Source organism: Haliotis asinina, chromosome 6 (genome assembly GCF_037392515.1).
Source record: "Haliotis asinina isolate JCU_RB_2024 chromosome 6, JCU_Hal_asi_v2, whole genome shotgun sequence".
Classification (NCBI taxonomy): Eukaryota; Metazoa; Mollusca; class Gastropoda; order Lepetellida; family Haliotidae; genus Haliotis; species Haliotis asinina.
In genome coordinates, this window is record NC_090285.1 from 34,381,820 (window position 1) to 34,397,376 (window position 15,557).

The 15,557-nt window shown below is 39.8% G+C and overlaps 1 protein-coding gene across 6 annotated transcripts in view; it reads left to right on the forward strand.

Annotated features, from left to right (window-relative positions):
* Nucleotides 1–2,491: 2,491 nt before the first annotated feature.
* The window catches only part of LOC137286407 (cyclin-dependent kinase 8-like), a 37,625-nt gene continuing 24,559 nt past the window's right edge, over nt 2,492–15,557 (forward strand). For 2 of the 6 annotated variants that reach the window (XM_067818259.1, XM_067818254.1), the window contains exons 1-8: nt 2,497–2,699; nt 6,894–6,966; nt 7,875–7,985; nt 9,741–9,881; nt 12,523–12,580; nt 13,148–13,279; nt 13,595–13,738; nt 14,394–14,463. In XM_067818259.1, coding sequence (XP_067674360.1) covers nt 2,569–2,699; nt 6,894–6,966; nt 7,875–7,985; nt 9,741–9,881; nt 12,523–12,580; nt 13,148–13,279; nt 13,595–13,738; nt 14,394–14,463 — 860 coding nt within the window. In that variant the 5' untranslated portion in view covers nt 2,497–2,568. Of the gene's footprint in view, nt 2,700–6,893; nt 6,967–7,874; nt 7,986–9,740; nt 9,882–12,522; nt 12,581–13,147; nt 13,280–13,594; nt 13,739–14,393; nt 14,464–15,557 lie in introns of all 6 variants that reach the window. The other 4 variants (XM_067818260.1, XM_067818258.1, XM_067818255.1 and 1 more) reach the window with 3 other exon arrangements.

A 15,557-nucleotide genomic window follows, 5' to 3' on the forward strand; every position in this document is an offset into this window, starting at 1 on the left:
ATTTATACACTTCTACGAAATCACCGTCTACGAAACAGTCTGGGCTATGAAATCACCACGTCTACGAACTGGTTCAGTCTACGAAAACACCTCTGCTCACACACTTTCTTAAAACCATAAATGTGTGGTTTTGCCCCCCAGCCGCCGACATTTATACACATGTAGACGGTGTAGATATAGATTCATGTTGGATGTATAGATTTATTATAAGATTCCAATGTAACCAATACTCAATAGTATTCCAGAGGACTCTTGTCAAGTATCGATCACCAACACCACTGATGGCTGCGTGTCGCGTGCCAGCGATATCTACTCCTATTAAGGACTATAAATTCGATCTGAAGTTGTTTTAACACCGTGTTACCAAAATGGTCATATCTTATATTTTTTCATTCGCGATAAAAGTTGAATTACTTTCACAAGTGATTTAAAACCTCCCTCACTCGCTCAGTCACCCTCACCATCATTCACTCACCCACTCGGTACATTTTTAAAAAGCAACGCCAGTCAGTTACCAAGTTGAATCGTTATCCCCAATTATCTAATCCAGACAGACAACCTTTGCACATTTGTCGGAAACAGCAAACTATAACAAGGAGGCAAATGTGTTGCCAAGTTTGCTGGAGTAAATCGGTAAAGTGTAATCCATTTGCTTGTGAATAATGTCACCAAAGAAACAACCTGGCAATTTTTATGTTGGGAATTAGAGCCAGACATAACTTTACGAAATGTTAGAAAAGCGAGAAAATGGAAATCTTGTGCTGTGATCTCTGATTTTGTCGGTGGGTACTACCAGACTAAGTGAATGCACGTTCATATAAATTATTTCCTCTCTTGGTAGAATCAGAGGCCATATTATATTCTTAAAATTGTTTCTAAATTATGGCATTTTCATAACAAGGGAGATATTTATTTATGTAAATATATAATCCATATGTGCATATTTATGCATAACAGCGTCATACGTCACAGCTAGTATCTACGGATGATGAACGTACTCACTCTGTACCATACCCTTACCATTGCTTGCTACATATACCATTTATCCTTGAAACCACATAGTATGGGAGTGTTTTGATATTTAAGCATAAATTGTCCAGGAGTGTACCAAGTCTTTTCCCGTGAAAGACCGATAGGTTGCAAAGCTTATACTTAGATAATATCGAGGACCCGGCTTGCCCATCCTCGATATCTCCAGGGTATTACGTTCCGATAAGTCTCCACCATAGGGTGTAGTGGAGCTTCATCGGAACGTATACCCTGGGAATATCGAGGATGCGGCTTGCCCAACTTTTTAGGAAACATCGTGTCTAAGCCCTGGCATTTTTTTTTGTAATTGTAGCTACGTACGTATGTGCTCAACATGCGTACGTCCCTGTAGGCAATGTATTACTCATTTAGTACCAAAATCAACTTCATTCACATACACGGTGTTGGGTTTTGTATTCTCAGAATAATGGGGACACGATGGGCATCTGTACCCAAAGTCATTTGATATCAAAGCGGTCAGGAGCCTTTGAGGATTCCTTTATGCCACTCAGAGAGTTTAGGAAATCACATTATTTTTCACATTATGACATAAGATAGTACCTACAGTAATATTTACGATTCGGGAGATTCTTATTCCTCTTGAGGTTAAAGCAAGGGAACATACTTCATAAGTGACAATTTCATTCTTGTCGGCTGAGGGTGTCACAATATGTCGATCGGTTTGATTTGTATTTTAGAAGTTCACTGGTAATAATAAAGGAAAAATACTTCATGGATGACAACTTCTTTATTACATATAATGTTATTTAATTTGGGGGTGCGTCTAAATCATTTAGACTCGTGAAGGTCCGGGGTAGAATAGGCCTTCAGTAACCTATGCCATAAAAGTCGACTATGGTTGCCCTAAGAGGCGACTAACGGGATCGGGTGGTTTCATGTCATCAGTTCCCAGTTGGGCAGATCAATGCTCATGTTGTTGATTTTTGGATTGTATCTTGTATGATATGATCTCTCACTTTGCTGTAGAGAAAGGAACTGAGAAAGGTGGTTGTAAATTAATGTAGTGGAGTTCATGAGTTTTAAAGGGACTACCAGTTTCTGCAAGACGCACCATTTGTACAAATGTAAATATGTTATTCCTTACAGATTATGTTCTTGCCTACATCAAGAGACTGCTTTCCGTGCCGGATATTGGTTGAAAAACAATTACTGTTCATTCTAACTTGAACAATTCCCAAGAAAATTGTACTTTTAATGATTCAAAGCACCAGTAAAATATGTCTATTCAAGGGAGGTAATACACTGCCCCATGGGATTAAGGAGAACTCCACGCACTGTTGTTTTCATTTTATTTGTCACAATTATTTGAGAAAAAACCCAAGATGCTAAACTATGACCATTGTGTACGTCAAATCTAATGTATGCATATAGACCTAGCAACATATTGCATCTTAAGTACCTCAATAATTTTTAAATCGGGACAAAGCGGTCTGGGCCATATATCGCATGACCCTGCGTTGAGTTCGAAGAGTATCACTGACAGGAACCGCGGCTTCTATCAATGGAAAACCCGGACGTATGATGGACTACGATTTTAAAGTGAAGACAGCCAATGAACGAGCCAAAGTAGAAGATTTATTCGACTACGAAGGATGTAAAGTTGGTAGAGGGACTTACGGCCATGTGTACAAAGCAAAGCGGAAAGATGGGTACGCTGCGTTAGACAATTTGAGCACCGAAATTGAACAATGCATTAACTCCACACTTGCAGTATGAACTAAAGCAATGCGATAGGCATATTGTATGAATAAGGGAAATGACTAGCATCATCTGGTTCTGTAGTTCTTGTGAAGTAAGCTACACGGGGAGAGGCTTTCCTGTAATGTGTGGGAAACACAATTTACAAGTCAAAAATAGAAAGGGGTCATCGACGATTTGTGTAAACTTACACTGTTACAGGATTATAAATCTTCATAGCTCACTCAGTAAGATTTCCTCCCCTTCCCCCATCCCAAATAATATTTATAAACTGCTATATACTAGAATTATTAAAATCACAAAAATAACTTTTAGCCCCCTAATTAAGTGCAATATGCATGTATCGGGGTGAACCATTTACAATCTGCAGAAGAATGAATATAGGGGAACAGAAGGAACTCTTTCTGCACACTCTTTTCCATAGTTTTCTTTAAATGTTAGTCTAGTTTATTTCCAAACATTAGTCAATAATTTCTCATGCAAAGCATATTGGGATTCTAAAGCACACCGAGACCTTGGTTAGGACTCCCTTACTTGGTTACTTTTAACCTTTTCCATTTCATCTCTGTTACTGTCCATACATGCATGGCAGAAACATGCATTCATAACGCTGAAGATTCGAAAGCTTATTTCAGGTGTCCCCTGCAGTGATATTGCTGGAATATTGCTAGAAACAGCGTAAGACCATGCTCACTCTCATTATAACCCATACTGTGGAGAGAGCTGACCTGGCTGTGTATCATCACAGTCTGACTGCATTAGGGATACGGGGCAGCCTAGTGATTAAAGTGTTCATTTATTGTTCAATTCCCCATAAAGTGTCTGAAGTCCATTCCTGGTGTCCCCCTGATATGATGAAAGCAGCATACACCTCACCTCACCTCACCTCACTCACACTCACTCACCTCACCTCACCTCACCTCACCTCACCTCACCTCACCTCACCTCACCTCACCTCACTTCACCTCACCTCACCTCACTCGCCTCACTCGCCTCACCTCACCTCACCTACCTCACTCATCTCACCTGACAGCATGTGTCATTGTTTTTCATAGCAACCACGGGTCTACCTCAACTCTCTTGCACTCACTATCAGACATCAAATTATCCCAGCAATGTAGTTTTTTTCGGATGCTTGGATGGTATAGAGACTGATCCAGTTTGATCCTATTTCTGTGTTTTTAACCTCAATATTTAATCATGTTACGTGAAAATATGATGTCTACAGGCACGTAGCAAGCCATTTGTTTCAGTCTGAAAGATTGCAAAGCTTTATATTTAGGTAGTTTTGAATGTTGGTTCATAACTGTGATAGCAAATATCATAAGCAAATTTCTGTAGCTATGGTAGCTACCCTGGTTTATTATTTATGATTGAAAAAACACACAGTTGATTTATTTGAAATCGTAAACTAAAATCGATGACTTTGCCTTTGATAGAGAAATCTGAAAATTTTCTTACATAAAAAACCCAACATAGTATGCCTATTTACCCAAGTACAAGGCAAATGCGTGTATGTATTCCTTATGTAACGAAGTTCCGTTGATATTCTCAAAACAGTTTCAGCCCATAAGTGTTTTCAGGCTGCATGCGACACAGAGATTACATCTTCCTTGCTGTAACTCGCATTTGATGGTGTAAACCTGCACGTGTTATTTGTCATCATTCTCTGGATGATCAGTTAATGAATTTATAACAGGCATAATTAGTAGTAACACCACTTAGGTTACTCAACAAAGGTTCCCATTTGGCATTTCTCCTGTCTGGAGTAAATACTCAACACTATAAATTAAGGTCTGTAATGGCAAATGTATTGTATGTTATGTAATATGTGCATGTAAGTGATGCAAGAGGCTTTATCAGCTGAGTTACAGAAACAAACATTGAATAAAGGATTAACCGATAACACACTGATTGATTAATTACTTTTATCTTCTAGTGGATTTGTCAAAAGGCAGTGTGTGTAATTTATACTGACTACACCCTGTCGTAAAGTGCGAGTGTAAAAACAACATCCTCCCTGCAAAGAATTAACCACCCTTGCATTGATTGATTGATTGCTCATTTTTGGTTAACTAAATTACTTAGAATGGCGGAAATCATACAATTAGTCGCCAGGTGTGCTATCTTGGGTGACCAATGAGAAGTTTATCAGTTTTTCACCAATGTGAAAGACGTGAAACAATGTGTTACTTTTTAGCAAATTAGACTGTTGTAAGAAACACAACACAGAGCAGGATTATTTACCAGCTTGGAATATCGTTCTTTTATGTGGATATTGATGGATGCATTCCTGAACAAGGTAGTAGCCTGACATTGTTGCTATAAAATTAGTCTGTTTTACATTCATTATTTGCTTTTTGTTTTAATTTAGTTGTTGTAGCATTCAGCAGAATTCATATGACAGAAAACACACTAGGTCGCGTATGTGTGTGAAATAGGATCCACATTGGCAATCTATACAATGTATAAATGTTGCTGTCATGTTAGAAATTTACTGTAACTATAAGCAGACCATGTGTTCTTTTATTAATTTTCAAAATCATACAAATATGACAATGAACTAATTACGGTTATGAGACAAAATATAGAGACGTACATTGGCTTCATTATTTTTCCGTCCTAATAGTTTTTTACCATTTCTATCACTGGCAAACGATTAACCTTCAAAGTGTTTCATTCGTTTTCATAATACATTTGTAATGAAGTAAAAATGACTTCACCTTAGTTGATCTGTCTATAATTAAACTATCAATTGCGCATATGGCAGCAGAAGTCACAAACCAGTCACAAATTCTGGGATGTTGACTGGGTACTCACAGGAGAAAAGTCCACGGAAATTGCTCCGCATCAGTGCCTGTTTAAGGTAGCGGAGGTTTTCCTTTGTTACATGAAGGCACTGCTTTCTCACATGCACGTCCGAAGCCTTTTCTCGTGTCCCATCACTGTGATACTGCAAGCTATGCTTTCGTCTACATCACCAGAACTTTGAATATAGCTTGTTTTGGGATACATGATTACGGGAGCAAAAGTAAAGGACAATTTTAATTTGAAGGGAACTTTCTAAATATTAATGTCATTTTTGTTTATCGACCCGTGAAGGTCCTGGGGTAGAATAGGCCTTCAGCAACCTTTGCTTGCCATAAAAGGTGACTATGCTTGTCGTAAGGGGCGATTAACAGGATTGGGTGGTCAGACTCGCTAACTTGGTTGACACATGTCATCAGTTCCCAATTGTGCAGATCGTTGCTCATGTTATAATTACACGATGCCATTTAGAAAGTGGTCAAATGCAACATATGTCATATTTGGGATTTCACTTTCTTAGTAAAGTACAAATTCTAGTACTTTTTTTCGGTTGAGTCCCATCCGGGATTCGAACCCGCACCCTCAGAGTCAGGCACCTAATCGCCAGCACACAAAGTCAGCCGCCTAGCCCGCTCAGCCACCGCGACTTCCACAAAAATGAAAGTCGGACAACTGGTAGTCTAGACTGCGTACTTTTGTGTACCTCTCTGATGAGTGTAAATTGGCACGGCTCCCACGGCCGAAAGCTATGATTACACGATGCCATTTAGAAAGTGGTCAAATGCAACATATGTCATATTTGGGATTTCACTTTCTTAGTAAAGTACAAATTCTAGTACTTTTTTTCGGTTGAGTCCCATCCGGGATTCGAACCCGCACCCTCAGAGTCAGGCACCTAATCGCCAGCACACAAAGTCGGCCGCCTAGCCCGCTCAGCCACCGCGACTTCCACAAGAATGAAAGTCGGACAACTGGTAGTCTAGACTGCGTACTTTTGTGTACCTCTCTGATGAGGCTTTCATTTTTGTGGAAGTCGCGGTGGCTGAGCGGGCTAGGCGGCTGACTTTGTGTGCTGGCGATTAGGTGCCTGACTCTGAGGGTGCGGGTTCGAATCCCGGATGGGACTCAACCGAAAAAAAGTACTAGAATTTGTACTTTACTAAGAAAGTGAAATCCCAAATATGACATATGTTGCTCATGTTGTTGGTCACTGGATTGTCTGGTCCAGACTCGATTTTTTACAGACTGCTGCCATATGGCTGGAATATTGCTGAGTGTGGCGTAAAACTAAACTCACTCACTCATTTTTGTTTATCCAGTTTGTTTCTGTTTTCCAGTGATGGTCGGGAGTATGCTCTCAAGCAGATTGAAGGAACGGGTATATCAATGTCAGCATGCCGTGAGATAGCAGTAAGTAGAGGAAGCTTGTTGCAAAAATTTAGAATTTCCCAGCAATTGCTGTTTTCCAAACAGTATTTTCTCTGTTATGATGTACAGTTGTAGTGCTGAGATGCTTTTGGACACAAGTCACATGACTGATAGTTTTCTCTTTATCTCGGATTATCTAGCGTGCCGAGGTTTTTGGATTGAGAGACCTTGATTGTATTGTTTATTCCCATGCTGACCCAAGCATGTCATTCACTGTGCATTCCCTACTTCTGATTATCTAGCATACCAAGAGGATTAATTAGTGTATTAGATTATGGGTCCTTGATTGAACTGCTTATTACCCATGCCACTTACAGTTAAAATTTCTTGTTAGGACTGAAAAGTCATGTCCGACTATGGAATAGACAGGTTCTGGATTAGACAGTGTTTAGTGATCATAAGATCGTTGTAAAATGGCAGAGCCTAAATTTTAGGCCTGTTTTCCCGTGTTTACAGTGTGCTGGATTAGACAGGTGCCAGTGTTCGCAGGTTTTATTGTATTTTTCTAACCTTTATCTTGAGGATATTTGGCTGATATATTTTCATGGTGACATGAGCAGCTTGTATAACAGGGATTTAGATAGACAACTCAGAAGGAGAATTCGGTCTCTGTTCTACATGAAATGTCAGTAAAAATTCCCTTTTTGGAATTATTTGATTCTGTTTCTTAATCTTTATTTGAAAAGAAGGTGCATTAAACAGAGATTGGGATAGAGAACATTGACAATGGACCATATTCTGGAATATCAGTGATTTTCTGAATTTAGAGTGGGACATTGTATAAATAGTGAATTTCAAAATTTTTTATTTTCATGTGCACAAAGGCCCATGGCCCCTGCCTTTCAAATCTCTGACTAAAGTTAGATAACTCTTTCCTTCTTCTTTTGCAGCTGCTACGAGAGTTGAAGCATACCAATGTGATCAGTCTACAGAAAGTGTTCCTTTCCCACACAGACAGAAAAGTCTGGCTGCTGTTTGACTACTCAGAACATGATCTTTGGGTAACCATCCTTTTTCAGTTTTGTTTTTTACCATCAGTTTTGTACATGTCAAACATAGCTCATGACTAGCATGGATCAAACAGCTTATTCAGGATGAAGGGGGTGGATGAACTTTTATCAGCCGATTGATCAGCACTGAGCTTATTGGCCTATAGGGGTGGTGGGGTTTGCCTTGTGGTTAAAGCATTTACTTGTCACACCAACGGCCTGGGTTCAATTTCCTACATGGGTACAAGGTATGAAGCCCATTTCTGGTGTTAACCCACTGTAAAGCTAAAAACTGTGTAAAATCCAACTTACCCAGTATGATCCAAAAGCAATGAAAATATTTATGCATATTTTATGGCTGAATGATTACATCCTGTGCATGTAAGTGCCATTAGTTAACTAATACAACTGTGTGTTTAAGTGGGCAAGACTTTACTCTGTGCACACAACATAAATATGTAAGTAATGCATTTGTAGAGGGCTTGATATCCACCTCAGAGATGTGCAGTAGTGGTGAGGATAAAGTAGGGTTATAGTTCAGACAGTATTATATTAACCCCATTGACCCAAGTTGTCTGTGAGGCACTGGAAGGTTATATACAACCGGGTACCCATTTACTGCTAGGTGATCAGAGGCAATTTTAAACAAACTCACTTGCCAAAGGGAAGAGAATCTCTGTGCTTACCTTTAACGTAAGGCTCTATGCACAAGGTAACACTGCATCACCACATTTCCAGGTATGAGAATAGTGTGTGGCTAATGTGAGAAAAAATAATCCTGGGTGATCAGTTAAAATTGTGAAGTAGTTTGGACAGGCATCACTTGCATTCTCTCTGAAAGTAATTCCCACTTGTTCAAGTGTGCAGTGTGGTTATGGATCTGTGAACTCATGCTCACTGATACCATATTGGATTAGCTGACATACCAAAACAGGCGGGGGCAGGGAATATCATGTAAGCCCAATTTTATGTATCGAGTATTGACTTGACATAAGTTAATGAAGCCTCCAAACGAAGTCATGTGCTTTGATTAATTTACAAAAGCAACAAACAGAGAAGAATAATTTTATCTTGTTTTTACGCCCAGGGTTCCTCTTGACGTGGAAAACCTGCATATATGATGCTGTGTAAAGTGAAAATACACATCAATATGCCAACACTGTATCGAATCCGATGCAATAAACTCTTTAATCAAAACCACACAATGTAATGTCATAAGTAGAAATGTAAGTTCATTGATTTCTGATTTCAAACTGATTAGAAAGTGCACACAATAATTCAGACTAATACCTGGAAAGAAATTATTTAATTAATTAATATTGGTGAAAATCAATTATCTTTGTAAATTATTTGACCCCCAAATTTAGATGTTGACTCCTCCCAAAAATTTGGAGAGTCAACCTAACCCCAAAATATGTCTTGGGGCAACCCTGTGCGCAGTGTGCATCTAGAAATCACTGTTGTGAGGAGTGAGTGAATGAGTGAGTTTAGTTTTATACTGCAATGTTCCAGCTGTATGGTAGCAGTCTGTAAATTAAAAACTCAGGACCAGTCAGTCCAGAAATCGACATGATCTGTGCTATCGATGAATGTAATTGGGATATGATGACATTGGCAACCAAAACAGAGCAAAAACGTGTCAAGTAGATGCACTGTTAATAATTATTATGTTGAGATATGTTCCTGCATCAGGCTCCACATACATGATGGTTATAATAGAGTGTCTGTGTAAGCAATGTGTTCACATGTCTTGTATATCTCTTTCAGCACATCATCAAATTCCACCGGTCTGCTAAGGCCAACAAGAAGGTGGTCAATGTGCCAAAGAACATGGTGAAGTCACTCCTCTTCCAGATTCTAGATGGGATCCACTACCTCCATGCTAACTGGGTGCTACACAGAGATCTGGTCAGTATCCCAGACACAAGGTCATTTCTAGCCAATCTTTGGCTCATTTCACTATAATATTGTATGTAAAATAACTAGATTGTGGGTGAATGACATCAACTTTTGGTTGGCAAACAGTTTGTCGTGAGAATGGATCTATTCCAATATTACGGTGTACTCAGCAATATTCAAGCTATATGGCAGCAGTGTGTAAATAATCAAGTCCGGTTTAGTCCATCCAGTGATCAACAGCATGAGCATTGATCTAGACAACTGGGATACGATGACATCAGCAATGTCAGTGAGGTTGGTCGCATTAGTTACCTCTTACAATAAGCATGGATTACTGATCTAGCCTGTACCTTCACTGGTCTCCAGGAGGAACTGACTCAAGGGTTTAATCATTGTTATGGGGATAAATTATATGGGCATCACTAAAATTTGACTTGCTCAAAGAAATTCAGAAGAGAAACCGAATCAGACTAATGAAATGTGCATGCTCGCTCTGAGTTATAAATATTCATACTTTTAATCCCTGGGACTACATAAAATCAAGTCATGTGTGCGTCTGATAGGTACACTTCGTACGAAACATGTAAGCAAGATACACCTCAGCTGATCAGGCCCAGTGTAGTCACACATTTTGCTTCAACTTCTCCCTCTCTACTGCACGGACAGGATGTCCACAGTGGTTACATCTGTCATGTCAGAGAGCTCTTTCTCTAGTATCACTACTGAGGTACAGGTCCATAGACCCGACCCACCGGACGCGAAAAGAAGAAGACTTGCATTCGAGTTCGAACCCAAGTCCAATGTAACCACCGAGTCAAAAGCAGTCAAATTTGCTGACTTCCTGATGCCTATATAATGTTAGGAATGTTAACTCAAAGAGGACCTACCTCCAAGTGCATACAGACTTTTTGGAAGCATGCCTCCATGGGGACATAATTCCCACACAACTTGTGGACAGCCCACGATTGATAAAAGCCACATACCCCATTGAGCTCGCCCAACCAGCACCCAAGCATAAAAAACGTACGCAATTAGCTTATTGAGCATGCAAATCCAGCAAAAAAATGTCCAGCTGGAGAGTATTGAGTAATCTATCAAAGAGATCCAAGCAAGCATCCCACCCACCCACCACCCGTCCCACCCACCACCGATGCTGTCACACTATCACCGCTGCCATCGAAACAATCAATCGGAGGGAAACCACCTCTCAACATGAAACCTCACCTCTGCCTGAGGTTCATCAATGACATTTTCATGATATGGACACGCACGCCTACAATTTTTCTCGATTATCTCAAGAGCGCACATCGCACCATTAAATTCACAGCTGAATTTTCAAGAAACAAAGTCTCAATTCTTGACACCTGGGTCTCATACAGTAAAGGCCTCCACAAACTGGAGTTCACACTTTATTGCCAACCTACCGACATGCACTCGTACCTGTTGTATACATCTTGTCACCCTAGACATATTAAAATGAAAGGTCCTTTCAGTCAATTTCTATGATTGAAACGCATCTGTTTAACCCCTGATTAATATGAAAAACATAGCCTCAACCTTATCAACTACTACCTAAAACGAGGGTATCCCAAGAAATATACAACAAAACAAAACCAGGTCCAACTCTAAGGACCTGAAATCTCTCGTATCCTCACACACGAAAGAACCACGAAATAACAACAAAATAGTTCTAGTTAGCAACTATAATCCCATGAACATGGAACTCCGTGCCATTGTCAGAAATCGCTGGGACGCAGACATCTGCCTAGACACTTTCCCCTTACCACATACTGCTGCTTATCGCAAAATAAAACTCTTAAGGATCACCTAATCAAAGCCACTTTGACCTATCCCAGACAACTACCACAAATCAGTGGCCAGACAGTCAATTTCTTTGACGAAACGTGCGACAAAGCAAATTGCAAAATCAACAGTGACACTTTCACCAGGTCTGTCACCAAAACGGCCTTCAAAACACGAAGCTACATTTGCCAATCCCGTAATGTAGTATACCTCCTCACTTGCAATCACTGCAAGAAACAATTTGTAGGTGAAACCAAAAGATGTTTCAGAATCTCATTAACAGAACACTATGCTGATATCACACATAAGCACGACAAACCTGTCACACTACTCTTCAGATCGGAACATCATGGCAAAAATGATCTACAATTCCAAATCATAACCCAACTCAAAGACAATCCGGACTCTTGAGACAAACACGAAAAAAGAAGATCTATTTATTTGACCTGGATATTTCAGCTCCATATGTTCCACCTGCAAAGGCTCAATGACAGGATTGTGGGCTGAAATATCCCTTTCACCTTACCTGTAATCAAGTCTAGTCTCAAAATTCCTGAATTTGGCTGCTAACCAGTTTTCAGTACCTGTGACATTAAGTGTATGTTCACAAGAAAAATCATTCATGTCACACATTCTAACTAAGCAATCAACAGCTGGCATATTCAGTCAATGTAGCTTCTACTACATGGGTACAGATACAAAGTGGATGTCAGGGTTTTACTTTTTCTTGCTGGGGACTTTGACTTGACATACATCTGTACATTGTTGACAAATGATGTTGTTTATTCCATTTGTTATGCTGTTGTTACGATTTCACTAATGTGCAGTATTTTGGTGTGTGATACAGAAACCAGCGAATATCCTTGTGATGGGGGAAGGGACAGAACGAGGCAGAGTGAAAATAGGTGTGTATGGCCAATTGTTTGTTTGAAAATGGTGAAGGTAGCGGAAGTAATTCAGTGTGTGTCAGTACATGTTGATCCAAATCTGTCACTGTACAAAATTCATTACGTGATGTCCAAATTTAACTCACAAAACTAGGACTGTTCATTATTTGTGCCAAGGGGTGATGATAATTTTAGGGGGCCATGTAGTAGGGGTCATCAGTTTAGTACACATGTACTAGTGGGAGGAAGTGCAGTTATGCACATGACCTGCAAGGGGAAGGGGCACTTACTTTAAACATAATTTTTGTGCTTTAATCACATTGTACATACTCCTCCATAAAAATAATAATCTCCTCCTTTGCCATGAATTATGAACGGTCCATTACAAACACTCTCATGATGATAAGCACTGAGATTCAAATGTGTGAAATCATGGACCATTTTTTAATCATGTTTTCTTGTTTTGTCTTTTCATTCAGCCGCCCACATGCCATTCTTAATTACTTTGAGTTGTGTCAGGTTGGTTTAACTTTCCATGATGACATACTATGAGGTGAAATGAGACTTTTGTTGTAATTTTTCCAGCTGACATGGGTTTCGCCAGACTATTTAACTCTCCCTTGAAACCACTTGCTGACCTTGACCCTGTTGTTGTGACCTTCTGGTACAGAGCACCGGAACTTCTACTCGGGGCCAGGCATTACACAAAGGCAATAGGTAATGGCACAACACTAAAGGAAAGATCATGATGATTCTATTAAATGAGAAAAAGCTTTGGGATTTCCCTGCAATTCCCACATGCCAAGAATGTACATACCATATTCTGCTGTGCCATCTCAGAACAGTCAGTTGTGCAGTTGAAGCAGACCATTTAATTGTTTACTGTATGAATCACGGGATGGCCAAGTTCAGATTCATTTATGTACAAGCCTGTGTCATTTACCAGGAACGTTGCTAAGTCAATAAACAGCAAAAAACAAAGCATACAAAAGACCAATGACTTTATTGATGATGTTTTATTTCGTTTTGCAGATATCTGGGCAATAGGTTGTATATTTGCTGAGCTTTTGACGTCAGAACCAATTTTCCACTGTCGGCAGGAAGACATCAAAACCAGCAACCCATACCATCATGATCAGCTAGATAGGATATTCAATGTGATGGGCTTTCCACAAGGTAAGGAACACAGGGAATCTATGTGACAGAAGGGACTGTAACTTGTCAATTTTGAAAGTCCTCAAACTCTTATTATTCAAGTTTTTGAGTTCTTGGCTCGCATGTGTCAGTGTGATCATACTCTTTGTATTACAGTCTGGCCATGGTTGTCATGCATTTTACTATCTTTGTGCAGATGCTGAAATGATGGGAATTTTTTCACCACTATATAAAGTGATTTCTTTCCTTGAGAAGGTTGATTTGGTGTGGAAAATTTGGAAAGGACATTCAGGATATTTACTCTAGTATCTATCAGAATTGAAACTTCATCAGTTTTAATTATACAAACATTCACATATTATTTAAACCTGTGTGATTTGCTGTACTCGTTTACCTCTTTGATATTGTGCACATGACTTCTGATCTCAGATCAGGATGTCTGTAATTTGAATCCTATCACGGAATTAAGATGTTTTATAGCCTCTTTTTCTGCTGCCATTTCAATGTTGAACGACTGCTGGATTCAAAACATTTCAGCCAGTAAACCGTGAGCTGTTTGCTGCTATAAATGTCAAGGGAGGTAATCCATGTCTGGACAGATGTCATTTAGATTTGATGAATCTTCACAGAATGTATTAATGTCAACATTATCAGTTCCATTATTTGTTTGTTTCAGATAAAGATTGGGAAGATATACGAAAAATGCCAGAACATCAACAACTGCTTAAGGACTTTAAGAAAACCTCGTAAGTACACATGATATTAGAATCCATGTCCAGTTAAATCAATGTACTGTGGAACTGTTAATGAAAAATTTGTTATTAGTATTACAACACATACCCATGTGAAAAGTCCAGATAAGATCCAAAGTTGTCTTTTGTCCCCAAATCAGCAGTAAAAAAGGAAACTTCACAAATCGCTATCTTTCGACTCTAGAAAAGCGTTAGCAAAACAAACACAAACCCATCCATTTGTTGTACAAATGATGTTAGTGCCAAATCAGGTTTTTCATGTGATCTTCGCATTGAAGTTTTCCTCATTTGCACGTGTTTGCATTGGCCTCAAGAGTTATTAAAACACTTTTCAACCACAGTTTTAACGTTACTTTAAATGCCTCGATTGTCAAATATGCAATGTAAGCGTGGGGTTGACATGTTGAATGCGGGAAGATCAGATATTGACGTCGCAAGACCAATGGGATGCATATGCGTACTGTGTATGACTTGCGATGTTGTCTACAACAAACTGGCACCACTGATTGCCCAAGGTTGGGTTGTCCACGTGTGATGTCATGAGCAGAAGACCGTCAAATCATCCTACGTCACCTACATGACAGATTTCTGGCAGCTGTACGAACCAGGGTTGAGGTGTTTAGAGTTCGACTGTCCTCACAGACCATTCGAAATCGATTGCGGCCCGCCAATCTCCATTCTTGACGTCCATATTGTGGGCCAATATTTACACTGTTTCATCAATGTCAAGGTCTGCTGTGAGCCCAACATCACCTCCAATGGACCCAGAAAAACTGGAATCGAGTTGTCTTAAGCGATGAATCTAGGTTTACCCTCAGATTCGCGGACTGCAGACATAGAGTCTGGAGACGATGCCGTGAACGGTATGCCAAATGTTGTGTACAGGAAGTCGACAGATTCGGGGAGAAAGTTGCATAGTGTGGGGTGCTTTTTGTGGAAGCAACTGTTCCCGACTTCTGGTCATCCATAGAAACCTCACAACTGTTGCTTACCGTGACCAGGTGTTCACCCCTGAACTCGTTCCTTTCATGGCGGTTCATGGCTCAGGTCTACAGTTCCAGCATGATGATGCTCAATTGCATACCATG